This window comes from Hoplias malabaricus, unplaced genomic scaffold, assembly GCF_029633855.1.
Source record: "Hoplias malabaricus isolate fHopMal1 unplaced genomic scaffold, fHopMal1.hap1 scaffold_95, whole genome shotgun sequence".
NCBI classification, from domain to species: Eukaryota; Metazoa; Chordata; class Actinopteri; order Characiformes; family Erythrinidae; genus Hoplias; species Hoplias malabaricus.
This window is the reverse complement of record NW_027100890.1, coordinates 74,248-87,427: the sequence shown is the minus strand read 5'-3', so window position 1 is coordinate 87,427 and position 13,180 is coordinate 74,248. Positions and strand designations below refer to the sequence as shown.

Here is a 13,180-nt window from a genome sequence, read left to right as displayed (position 1 = left end):
AACCAAGACACAGAAACACAGACTCAGAACATGAGGATCAACCACTGAATGGAAGCAGGAGTCAAAACATAAAACTTTATTAAACTATGGGGACAAAATACTGAGGGAAAACCAAGTCTCAATGAAAAAGAACTCCTTAAAAACTTAAAGAGGGGCCACCGTCAAAAACCAGGACTCAGAAGGAGAACCTTCCCCTGAGGTTCTGTGGTAGCAACGTGGAACGGGCTCCGTTAGGGTTCTCAAACTTCATTTGGACCGTTCTGTGCATTTCCACCACCACAATCTGAAAAGGTTGTTCACGAGAACCAAAGGACAAAAGAATAGTAGGTTTTCAGCACAAACCGTGATGACAACTGTGGGTGTGGCTAGTTACTGGAGCAAGCAGCGATGACAACACCCACGAGGAGCGCACTGTGTAGTCTTCTACGTCTGACCCATGTTTGCTTTTTGGAGGAAAACAAATGTCTGTAACCACAGCACAAACACTCGCAGGTCGTCTACACGCTCGCCATCTTCTCACTTCTGTTTACTGCAGCGCCCCCTGTTGATGACGTGTGTAAACGCAGCTAGTTCACGTTAAAGCTCCATGGTTCTTATAAACCGAATGGAACCAGTTAAAGAACCAGAGTTCTTGGTGGAAAAGAGATCTGAGAGTAACCAAGACTCAGAAGGAGAACCTTCCTCTGAGGTTCTTTTAGTGGAACCAAGACTCAGAAGATAAAGCTCTGAGAGGAGTGACCTGTAGATGAGGTGAAGACCAAGCTGAAGTAAGGACATAGTGCGGGAAATGGGGTTATGATCAATTAAAAATGGTTATGAAATTATAGTAATGTAAATAAATAAAATATATGTAAAAATGTATAAGTAAATGTAATAATAAAAAATATATTTATATCTATCTATCCTTCCTTGCCGCTTCTCGGATCTTCTCTTGCTCAGTCAGTGGTGTGTGTGTGTGTGTGTGTTTGAGGGCTTTTACCTGCGCGCACCCAGCGCGTGCTCTTACTTGGTGCTGCGCGCGCACGTGCCCATGTGTCTGTGTGTGTGTGTGTGTGTGTGTGTATATGACGCAGAGGTAGGCAGGCAGTGTAGAGCGCGCGCGCACATGTTTGTGTGTGTGTGTGTGTGTGTGATGTTGATGATGAACCCACAGCAGAAGCGCTTCAGCCGCTCGAGAGAGATGTACAGCAGCTCCGCGCGCAGCACTCCCTCACTCGCTCCCTCGCACTCTCGCGCGCGCTCTCCCTCGCTCGTTCGCTTACACGCACGCGGCCAGTTTCTCTCTGTCGCTCTCTCCTTCCCTCTGTCTCTCACGCGCTCGCTCACTCACTCATTCACTCACAGGTAAAGACACCTGAACTCACTGGATGAGTGTCTCGCTTTTTCTCCTCTCTCTCTCTCTCTCTCTCTCTCTCTCTCTCTCTCTCTCTCTCTCTCTCTCTCTCTCGCTTTCCTGAGGGTTAGGGTTAGAGTGTGAGTGTGAGAGGTTGTCTAAAAGTGCATGTAGGAGTCTTTGTGTGTGTGTGTGTGTGTGTGTGTGAGACAGAGAGAGAGAAGAGAGAAAGAGAGAGTTGAACTGAAACGCGTCCTCAGGATGGAGCTCGTGTCTCTGCGTGTCCTCGCGCTCTGGATGATAGCCTCGGTTCTCACTCAGAGGTAAGAGCCGCTGTGTTTAGTGTGTGTGTGTGTGTGTGTGTGTGTGTGTGGCGCGGTTGTTTGTAGAGGTAATAGAGTTAAGGCTGGGCGCATGTATCGTCTGCACCGGTATAAACCACTGTAATGATTTAACGGTTTTCACGGTACTATCCATAACAACAGCGCTTTAGCTCCGTATCACCTTTAAAAATAAAGACACTGCTGCTGCCAGTGCATCTCCTTCGGGTTCTCCAAGGGTTCTTTAAAACAACACTGTTTTTTAAACACTGTTCTGAGTCTGAAGAAATTAATGCTCCACTAGGAACCTTCAGAGACTTCTCATTGTAACCTTCAGACCTTCAGGAGACTTTAATGTACCTTTTCCTCCAAGACCATTTAATGGATCTCAGAGTGTTCCTTTAAGTTCCTGGAGGTTCCGCAGGTGGGAGGACATCCCTTTGTGTTCCTTCTGACCGTTGCACAAGTGGAACCCTTAAAGGTGCCTCTGGGAACATATTATTAAAAGTGCACCCTGTCTGTAAAAGGTCTATGAAAGTTTCTAGATGCATAAGAGGTTCCAAGACGGTCTTAATAAATACAATAAAGAAATACTCAGAGGTTCCTACAGTGGAACCATAATTGTTCTGAGTCGCTATCTGAGGAACCCTGAGGGATTTTCCAGGATCCTTTTGTTTTCCCAAAGATCCGTTTCTGTAAACGAGAGCAGCGAGTCTCTTTTGAAGTGTTAAAGGACGTATTTAACAGTTTACACGTTAGAACCTGTTACACTGTGTGTAGGTTCTTTAAGAAGAGTAAATAAATAAAAACACCCAGCTTTTTAAGATTTGAAAACAGCGCTGTGAAAACTCAAACTCTCTGAGGTTCTTGGATGGAAATGCCAAATAGTATTTGCTAAGTTCTTCAGACTGAAGAACAATTTCCAATCCACAATAATGAAGTTCTCAGCACTGTGTGAAGTTCCTCTTCGTATAAAACCAGGACTGAATCATTCAGTCACAAGAAGCTGCAGTGGTTCTAATGAGTACCAAAAGAGTCTTTTGCTTGCGATGACAGTAGAACCCTTTTTGGGTTTTGAGTATTTTATAGAACAGGTTTATAATGGGTTCTCCATCTCCCAGTAGAACCGTTAAACCAGGCACAGCACCGAGTATATGCATCCAAATGTTCCTCTGAGTGGTTGTGGTTCTCTTAAAGAACCATCTGGACACATAGGTTCTCTCTCTACCCTCTTAACAAAGGTTCCGCAAGGGTTCTCTATTAAAAGCAATTGATTGTTTTAACCTGGTGAAATGGTTCTTCAGACGGATGGAGAAAGTGTTGTAGTTGGTTCTAGATGTTGCAGCCTTTTTTGGTGCTATATAGAACATATGAAGAACATAGATTCATTGGAAGAACCGTTTCACTCTGCGCAGAACTGTTCTCCATGCAGATGGTTCTGTACCAACCTTATGACTGTAAACAGAAACGGAACCCTTAAAGAACCCGTGTGGTGGAAAACCTGGTTCTACGGAGCAGCACTGTCACCTGCTACAATAGCAGAACCCTTTTGGCAGAACCAAATATGACAGGTTTTCCATTGCAGAGGAGAACCACGTGACCCAGCCCAAAGCATCATTTATGCATTAGAACCTGTTCTACAGCACCGTTCTCCTACCAAATCACTTCCTTGATTCTTTGAGTTGTTTGAGTTCTACAGAGAATAGCTTTATTAATAAGAACCTTATACCCATCCTGTGCAGAACCACATTATCATCAGTGTCTAAGACACATTCTGTCATTGGTTTAATGGTGAAAGTGGGTTAGAAGTATGAACAAATCTGTGCTGGAGCTGACGGGGTTAATGTCGACTGATGGAGAAGGCAAAGTAAGATCAGTATTCGGCGAGATCTGAGTTTTAAGTGTAGATGGATGTGGGTTCACTATTTGGCAAACAACAGGTCACCGTTGCCCTTTCCGTCTATGTGTTATAACTGATTCATTAATAAAGAGATTTTAAACAATGTATAAACCTTTATCAGTGGAATCTTCTTCTAAAGTGCTGCCCTTAACATTAAACGTAATAAACGCTGGATGAATAAAGAGTGTCCTGCTGTCTGAGGTCTCTCTGTCGAGGCTGAGGTGCTTGTTTGATCAAACAGGTTTAGTGACTCTACTCATAAACTGACGCTAAATAAACTCCTCTTTTCTCAGCGGCAGTAAACAAACGCGGGAAGAGGAGCGTGTAAATTTACCTTCTGTCACGTGCGGGGAATGTGTTGTAGTTGGAAGTCACAGATTTCCTGTAAAGGGTGGAAGAGGGCAGGAGCTAGGAGCTGGAACTGATGCAAAACGCTGTTCTGGAGTTGAATAAAGCACTTTAATTACCTGCTTCGACTCAGTGAAGCAGTTTGGGGCTGTTTTGGGTTCAGGTCACAGATCTGTGCCTCGTGGAGATGGGCCGGTGCAGGAATGTTTTTACACTGATTAGGATCAAACCGAGCGGTCTCCGGTTGAGTTCAGTCTGAAGCCCAGTGCTCCAGAGTGCTGCAGAGGCTCCGTGGTGAAGGTATCAGCAGGGCGCACGTGCCGCTGTAGCGCAGGTACAGGTTCAGGTTCTGCCTGGTGGGATTTTCCTTAAGGCCACCTGTGTTTTGCTGTAATTTGCCTGAACTCTGTGTTCCATCCTCCTTTAATAAAAGTGGGTGAGTCACAGGCCACTGCTGAGCACCAAATACATCAGCGTGTGAGCTCAAGAGGAAGCATCTTTAACCTCATCCATGCGTCCAGTAGCTCTCTGTAAAAATGTTACTCGACTTTTTGACTGTTTGGGGACCTGTGAAGAGCGTAACGTGGCTGAAGATTCGGGCTGAAGATTTGGGGAAGTTTCATAACAGACTTTTTTAAAATAAACAAACAGCTGCAATTGTGACTTAAATCACATAATTTATTTTCTATAAGTTAAAAAAGTCAAGGCCTGTTTTTACCCGGCTGTGATTCCGAGCGCTGAATGTGTGGCACCGGGACGGTCGGTCAGTTGTGGTTACTGTGCTGCACACAGAGCAGGGTTTGTTTGTTACATGTCCCCATTTTAAAGAAGTGAAGGTACGGCTGGTGATGATGGAGTCTAGAATGAAATGTTCAGCTGCTGTGATTTGAAAATTACAAATCGTTGCTCTCCAATTCTTTTTTGTCAGTTTTAAGTTCAGTGCATCATTCGAACACCGCAGCGGTCCTCCACACTGTGAAAGTCTCATGAAGAATGAAGCAATAGAAATGCTACAAAAAAGATCATATCTTTGTACATTGACCTCCACTGAAAGTTAAAGAGGCTCCTGTGAAGTCACTATTTCGGGAGAAACATGGTTTAGTTGGACATTATTCACATGATCATTTGTGATTTAAAACTGATTAATCTTCATTTATAAAAGCTACTAACTCTGGAGAGAAGAGTTAAAAACACTTGTCTATTTTATTCTTTTCTTTTTTATTTATTTCACAGTAAATATTTAAAAGCCGCCTGCTGTTAGTAAACATTCTGCACTACTTTACCTTTAATAATACAATTCAATCCCTTTTCTTTTTGCACATCACTGCTGTCTGCATTCGCACTAAAACCCTCCTCAGCCCTTGATTACATTTCCTGTTTATTCCTGTGTTTATAATAGTTCTGTATCTGTGTTTTATATTCATTATTCACCAGAAGGACAGCGGAGTAAGAGTTTCATAATTCAGTAACGAAGGTTTACTGCAGAAACGAGAATAGCTTTCTTTAATCTGAACCTTTGCTACTGGTTTAAAGGGGGTTTCTCTCGCTCCGGAGGCGGATGAATTTGCACATATTTAGAGAAATAACTCAGACAATCTGCCCGTGGAATAAGACACTTTCACTAGGTGAAGCCTCTTAAAAGAAGTGAAGTGTGTCTGGTAAGAAGGTTCTGACACTCACACAGAGTTATGGGAAAGACAGTGGTGTCTATGGACTGATGAAGAAGAGTTTCGCAGTGTAGTGGTGGAGGATGATGGAGGTGTTTCTTATCAAACCTCAGAGGAACTGAACACCGTGATCAGAATCAGGGACTTTACACAGGTCTTGAGAGGGTTCTTCAGGGGTTCTGTAGTAAACACAACAGCTCTATCCAGAAGTTCTGCTTTGTGTAAGTTTCTGGAAAAAGCAGCTTCTCTGTGTAGCACTTCGATTGTAAAAAGCTGGACACTGTAACACACAGCCTCCATTTGTCTGAACGAGCATTTCACCCTGCATTTAAAGAACCTTTATAGAACCATTTTCAAACGGGTGCTGTATAGAACTATGTTCAACACTGTGTCAGTCCGACGATCCATCACCAGGCGGACAGCTCTGTTTACAGCTCATGGTCCTAATTAAAGACACAGTTTTTAATAAAAAACTCAAAAAAATGTTTAATATATTTAATAATAATATATATATATCATTGTCTGTTATTTATTTATATTTTTAACGCTTTGTTGTTGTGGCTGAGAGCTAGTATCACGCAGCTTTTAAAGAAAACACATTCTCAATTAAAACTTAATCTATGACCAATTTTGTTAATAAAAATAAAAAGAGAGACGTTCATGTCCTCGTCTGTGGATGTTAGATTTGTGCTTTAAAACACTGAGGGAGTGGAAAAGAAAACACATTTGCGTTTGACGTTCATCTTTAAGAAAAGGCTTCTTCAGCAATGAAACAACGAGCGCCAGAAACAGAATATATATATATGTGTGTGTGTGTGTGTGTGTGTGTGTGTGTGTGTGTGTGTGTGTGAAAAAGCAATGTATTTTAATGTGTTTTGATTATATATAAATTATTTTAATTAAAACACATTAAAATGCATTGCTTTTTCAAAATTTTAATTTTAAAATAACTTTTTTTGCAGTATTTTCCACCCAATCAATGCCTTAATCCAGTCCCTTCACACACTTTACAGGAGATCTGACTCCAATAGACACTTATCAGCCACAACATTAAAACCACTGACAGATAAAGTAAGTAACACTGATCTGGTTACTGTGATGACTCCTGATGAGGGTGAGAGGGTGTGCGTGTGTGTGTGTGTTTAGAGGGGATTGTATCAGGCAGCGAGTGAACAGTCAGTTCTTGATGTGGTTGTTTGAAGGAGGAGAAATGGACCAGCGAAAAGTTCTGAGCCAGTTTGGTGAGGGCCACGTTGCGTCTGACCCGTGTCTGTGGTTTCCGTATTAAAATAGTGACCTAGATTTTTCATGATCTGAGATCTTTAGGCCTAGAATAGGGTTCTGGTGTGTTCCAGTCCATTTCGCCTCCCGGACAAGAACCTTAAAGGCTTAAAGAGCTTTCACATAATGCACCGGTTCCTTACTTTTCAAGTCCAAAGAAGCTTACTGATGTTTGCTTACAAGCGTTAGGAGGTTTCTTCACTGCGTATTATTTTACATCTCTGTTTGCATTTTACACCACCCACCTGACACTTGGCATTGTACTCGGTGAAGTAAGACTTGCATGCAATTGCTCGGAAACCCCTGCCATGAAGCTCCTTCCGCATGGTTTCTGTGCTGATATTAAAACCAGAGGAGGACTGGAACTCAGCGCTTCCACACTGTGCACCTCAGCACTCAGAGATGCCGCTCTGGTCTGCCACTTCATAGCCGAGTTGCTGTGGTTCCTAAATGCTTGACGACAAATAGCATATACCGTTTTAGCTGTATACTTACACATGTACAGCTCTTAGGCTCATGTATAGCTGGTCTAGAATGTCCCATTTCATTGATCTGTTTGTCTGTCTGTGTGTTTCTCTTGTTTAGGGCAGATTCCAATGAGATCTTGGGGTTGAAGATCCCATTTGACCCCATCCTCAATGCCAACACAGTGTGTCTCACGCTGCCAGGGCTCACGCGGAAGCAGTTGGATGTGTGCATGAGGAACCCAGACGTCACGGCGTCGGCCATCCAGGGAATTCAGATCGCCATCCACGAGTGCCAGCACCAGTTCAGAGGTCATCGCTGGAACTGCTCCAGCCTTGAGACCAGGAATAAAATCCCCTACGAGAGTGTAGTCTTTAGTAGGGGTAAGGGACCTTCGAACACCCCTCAAAACACATAAAGACACATGAAAACACATAACGGAACTATTTTTTGTTGCATATGTTGGGGAAGAAATAACTAAAGAAAATGGCTGGGTCTTCCATGCAACTGTGAACTCAGGGTTAGGGAACCTCAGCTGTGGATGTTGAGGGAGGGTAAAGAGCTCTTCTTCACTCCCTCCAACCCTGAATTTTCTGCTGGTCAGGGGATCAAACCACTGACAAACATTAATTTCAGTGATTGTGTGTTAGCAGTCAGCAAGTACACCCACCACAAACTCATTGCAGGGCATCTGTCGGCTGATGTGACAGATCTGGACACTTTGCATTCTACTTTGACTGCCTAAGCTGTTCAGTGAGGATGTGTTAGTGAAAAAGGGAGTGAGTGAGTGAATGACTGAATGAAGTATGTGAGTGAATGAATGATAAGCCAGTTCCATGTGATGATTCACATCTAACAAAGGTTCTTTAGAGACCCGTTTCCAGTAGATGTTCAGTCACAGCGAATATCCTCGTTACATCCAGAAGAGGTTTGGAAGAAAGAGGTTCGGCTGAGAGTTAGCGACTTTTACGCATTGTGCTCCTCAGCACTCTGCTGCCACTTTGTAGCTGAGTTGCTGTGGTTCCTAAATGCTTTCACATTTCAATAACACCACTCACAGTGGATTAGGGAGATCCTTTTAACCCTGGCAATTAGAACCTCATAGAACCATCTCAGAGTTTGTGGTTCTACACTGAACACTTGAAGTAACAGTTCTTAGTGTCTTTATAGTGATCTGCAGGTGCTGAACACTTTGAGAAAGATTAGGGTGCTTTGGGAGAAGGTGATGCAGTGGGGATAAATACTAGAATGTGGGTTTGAGTTTCAGAACCACATCTTATAAATATCTAGACACACAGAAGGAACAGGAAATATCCAAAGTGGGTTGGGTGCATATGGTGTAAGTTGATTTTTTCATAGTAAAAAAAATGTATTACTTTTTAATGGGATAACTGGGATAACGTTACAAGGCCGCATCTCCACTGCTCTAGCTATTGCGTACATGGTGGTGATGGTGGTTGTGGTGGTTTGTTGTGGTGGCTCTTTTTATGGTGGGAGACCACTAGACTGTGCTTTTCTGCAGGGATGGGACGGATCCGCTGCTGGCTTTTCTGTCGCAGACCCAGTGCGAATGCTGTGAATTTGCTTTCAGCACTTTCCCAAAGTCGGAGTGGCAAAAGCATAAACCTGTTTAGTGGCTTTCCGTGAGGTGAAGTGACAGTTTTCTTCAATCTTTAATTCATTTTCCCACTTCCTGCGCCATCAGCGCAGCCGGGCGTGCTCCTCACTGAATTATTCCTTAGATTGATTTGTTCCGTGTCTTCGCTCGGCTCTGGAGGACGTCCGAAACAGCATTTCCATGTCCTGGCGTCCGCGCGTCTCAGTCTAAGTGCCATTCGCCCCTCGTGGGATCCAGGCTCAAGAAAAGAGGAAAGAGCAGCAGTAGAGTGTGTGGCTGCGTTCTGAGTGTGTGTGTGTGTGTGCGTGTGTGTGTGTGTGTGTGGGTTAGGTTAATAGCTTTCCCCACACCCTTGTGTTTTTGAAATGATCAATTGAACATGGTCCAACTATTTCTGCTCCGCGCTCCAACACCCCCAGGGCTCCTTTGCTGTGGGCGATGGATAACATGCATTTTTCTGCTGCACAGAAGCATTGGAGACTCATTACTCACTAACGGCAGACAAAACAGGACGCAGAGGTGAAGAGCGGCTGCGCTCACACTGCGCTAATATCAGCAAACATGTCCAGATCTGCCTCCTGACACGCGGCAGGGAGGTCAAGGGCACACACCAGAGAGCATTCCCTGTCTGGGATTTATGCTTTTCACCGTCATTCCCAAACTTCCCAAACTCCACATGAAAAAATGCTAACTACAGCACAGTGCAAAACTCAAGAGACCGTCTTTTGTCACTTTAAATCCCAGTCGTAACAGCCACCAAGTACAGAGAAGATACCACAGAAAACGGGACCTCTAACGGTCGCCCAGCGCCTGGTGTATCACATCAAACCAACAGCACCGAGAGGGCTCTACTCTCACTCACGGCTGTGTGTGTCCATGCCTCTACTGTGAGGAGAACAGCTCTACACTGTGGGTCTGAAAGGATGCGGAGGACATGTAGATGGAGAGACATAGAAGAACATTTACAGTGGATCACTCGACACAGAAGTGCTAAAACTCTAAAAGTGAGGCGGCAGATTCCTGTGTGAAACTGATCGAGGGTCTCATAAAAGTACAGGGAGGGGTTGTGATGGCGAAGGGGGGGGGGTGGTCTTACTGTAAACACTGAGGGCTTTAATATTAAGAGTGTGTGAGTGACTGGATGAGTGTGTGAGTGACAGGGTGAGTGTGTGAAACTATCCACAGCTGTGAGTGTGTGAGTGACTGGATGAGTGTGTGAGTGACCTGGTGAATGTGTGAGTGACTGGGTGAGTGTGTGAGTGACTGGGTGAGTGTGTGAAACTGTCCACAGGTGTAAGTGACTGGGTGAGTGTGTGAAACTGTCCACAGGTGTAAGTGACTGGGTGAGTGTGTGAGTGACTGGGTGAGTGTGTGAAACTGTCCACAGCTGTGAGTGTGTGAGTGACTGGATGAGTGTGTGAGTGACCTGGTGAATGTGTGAGTGACTGGGTGAGTGTGTGAGTGACTGGGTGAGTGTGTGAAACTGTCCACAGGTGTGAGTGTGTGAGTGACAGGGTGAGTGTGTGAGTGACAGGGTGAGTGTTCGAAACTGTCCACAGGTGTAAGTGACTGGGTGAGTGTGTGAGTGACAGGATGAGTGTGTGAGTGACAGGGTGAGTGTGTGAAACTATCCACAGCTGTGAGTGTGTGAGTGACTGGTGTTGTATCCAGGGTGTGTTACTGCCTTGCACCCAGAGATTATGAGATAGCTCAGACCCACCACAACCTTGAACGGGGTGAAGCACTTGCAAATGAATGAATGAATGAATGAATGAATGAATGAATGAATGCAATAATAAGAGTCCATATTTACTTAAAATAAGCATCATTAGTATGTGCCCACTCTCTTTCTCATCAGGAATGTTTAAAGCTGCGAAGCTTTTGAGATCCAGAAGGGTTTGTTTGGACAGTGATGCTATATTTTCCTAAAGTTCAGGAATCACAGACTCATCTCTGTGCTCCTTAAACACTCTCCCCCTCTTGACTGAGTGTTTCTCATTTGGAGTTGTGTGTGTGAGTGAGTGTGTGTGTGTGTGCGTTAGCAGGCCTTTCTCTCGTTAAAGTAATCTCCTTTGATTCCAGCAGACCAGAGGAACTGTAAACTCTTTAGCCCTAAGTGGCTCTTTCATGTCCTTCTCTAATTCTCCATCTGCTCTTGAAAGTGATTTAAAGCGGGACCTTTATGAGACGTCCGTTTATTATTGTTCAGGACCATTAGCGCAGTGAGCAGGGGTCACCTGCGGAGAGGAGCCTTCTCTGGCTTAGAAACCAACAGAAAGGCATTTGGCATTGCGTAGACAACTGGGTTTGCCTTGATCCCTATTCTCTGCGTAGGCAGCTGTGTAGTCTGCCTTATAGAACATTATAAATCTGCTTCCACCGCTGCTGTACTTATGCGTGATTGAATCTGCATGATTTCCCACATCCTGCTAACGTTACTCAACATGGTAATGTGCTACAGTGGGTCTGTTACAAATTAGCAATAGCAGAAAATGTCATTAGCAGCATCCAGAGTAGTGCAGAGGTCTACGTGTTGTTTCTGTCACGGGGAGATATCTGGTTTGATGCCTGTGTCGTTCATCTGTGTGGTTAAGGTGGCCTTCTCCCTCCCCTCATCACAGACACTGTGCTAGCCATTGGAAACGTCTGTTAGCTAACATAAGTGTTCTGGTAGTTATCGTTACGTTAGCAAGGAAGCATGTGCTCCTCACTCCCCCAGGTTGGCGGCACTGTAATTGTGTGAGATTGGAGGAGTCCTAGACATCAGTAGGAGTTTGTACTGATTAAAGTTGGGGAACATTGTAGAAGGTGGTTAACTAGTTGAAGCAATAGCCCAAGGTGGCAGAGCTAGCTAGCATGCTACTCTACAATTGCCCGTGATCTACCAAACATTGTAGGACCATATCAAAATAAAACCACACTCTGTAGGTCTATAGCTGGAGGAACAGTGCCGGAAAATGTCCAACATCTCTCTTAATTAATGGACACTGATGCATTCAGCAAACCTCAAATAGTTTGGAGTTATTTTCACTTTCTTATTAGCTTCTATCCACCACGGGACAGACGCTGGGTTATTACACTAAAATTGTGCACTATGAGAGAAATAGTGTTTAAATAACAGTCTGTTAGATGACCTAACAAAGCAACTGAGAATGACGTCACGCCCGAGCTGAGCGTGTTCCAGTTAAACATTCAGAAAAGCCCATGCCCTAGGGTTTTTTGTTAGCATGTTCCCGGTTAGCATTGTGAGAACCAGTTGATATTAGCACATCACACAGAGCGACTCAAAAGTTGCAGGAACCCTTTTATTTTGGAAACAAAAGGGAAAATGACATATCTGAATACCCCAGTGAGTAATGGATGAAGGGCCTATCTTTTAGATTATGTCTCAAACATTTCTGGGTTGGTAACTTTTGAATCACAAGAGATGTTGCGAATCTGATTGTGACAATTGATTTCAGAGACATTTCTGGTCTTTTTTGATATGCTACATGACCACCTTCCCATGGTAGCTTTCTGACATCCGAGTTCAACCTGAACACATCTTCACTGGTTAGCTGCGTTAGCTTAGTTAGCTCCAGTAGTGAAGTAAGTGTTGAGCTGTTCTCACAGTGGAGGGATGGACCCAGAGAGATGTGTTCAGATCTGAAGGGAGCGAGAGTGGAGCGGTTTTTACGTGCTCCCATTTTTTTTGACATCTCTGAATACAATTTAGAAAAAGTATAGCTTGTGTTTAACGGAAATGTGGCCTGGAAACAAATAAATGAAGGGTGGTCTCTGACTTTAGAGCAGCTCTGTATGTTTAGCACGAAGGCTTGTAGGTAAATTAGTGAGGAAACTGAATGAAGTGCGAGGCAGTAAAGTCTGACTGGAGTGTGGAAGCCTGAAGGTCTGATGAGCACTGCTAACAAGTAACACACACACACACACACACACGAAGCTGGAGATCAAACAGCTGCCAGCAGTAGCAGGTTAACTGCTCCCACGTTTACGCCGTAAAACACTAAAGAGCCTCTGAGGAGCTCAGGCTTTTATTGAAGAGATTTTGGATGATGTCTCTGTCTCACTTATTTTGTGTTTCCTCTTGATTTCTCCCACTCTCTAAACAGCCCTTTCAGCACCTGTTCCTTTAAATGAATAATGAGCCGCTCGCTGTTCACCCCGACCCCGAGCGCACAGCAGTGAGGGAGGCGAGGGAGCAGGGAAAGCTCTGGTTTTTAGCTGTTTTCACTCTGTTCTCTTTCAGAA

The 13,180-nt window shown here is 44.2% G+C and overlaps 1 protein-coding gene across 1 annotated transcript in view; it reads left to right on the top strand.

Moving 5' to 3' along the window:
* Positions 1 to 1,545: 1,545 nt before the first annotated feature.
* The window catches only part of wnt10a (wingless-type MMTV integration site family, member 10a), a 35,767-nt gene continuing 24,132 nt past the window's right edge, over positions 1,546 to 13,180 (top strand). Inside the window, 3 exon segments of the mRNA XM_066658802.1 lie at positions 1,546 to 1,656; positions 7,435 to 7,697; positions 9,677 to 9,819. Coding sequence (XP_066514899.1) covers positions 1,595 to 1,656; positions 7,435 to 7,697; positions 9,677 to 9,819 — 468 coding nt within the window. The 5' untranslated portion in view covers positions 1,546 to 1,594.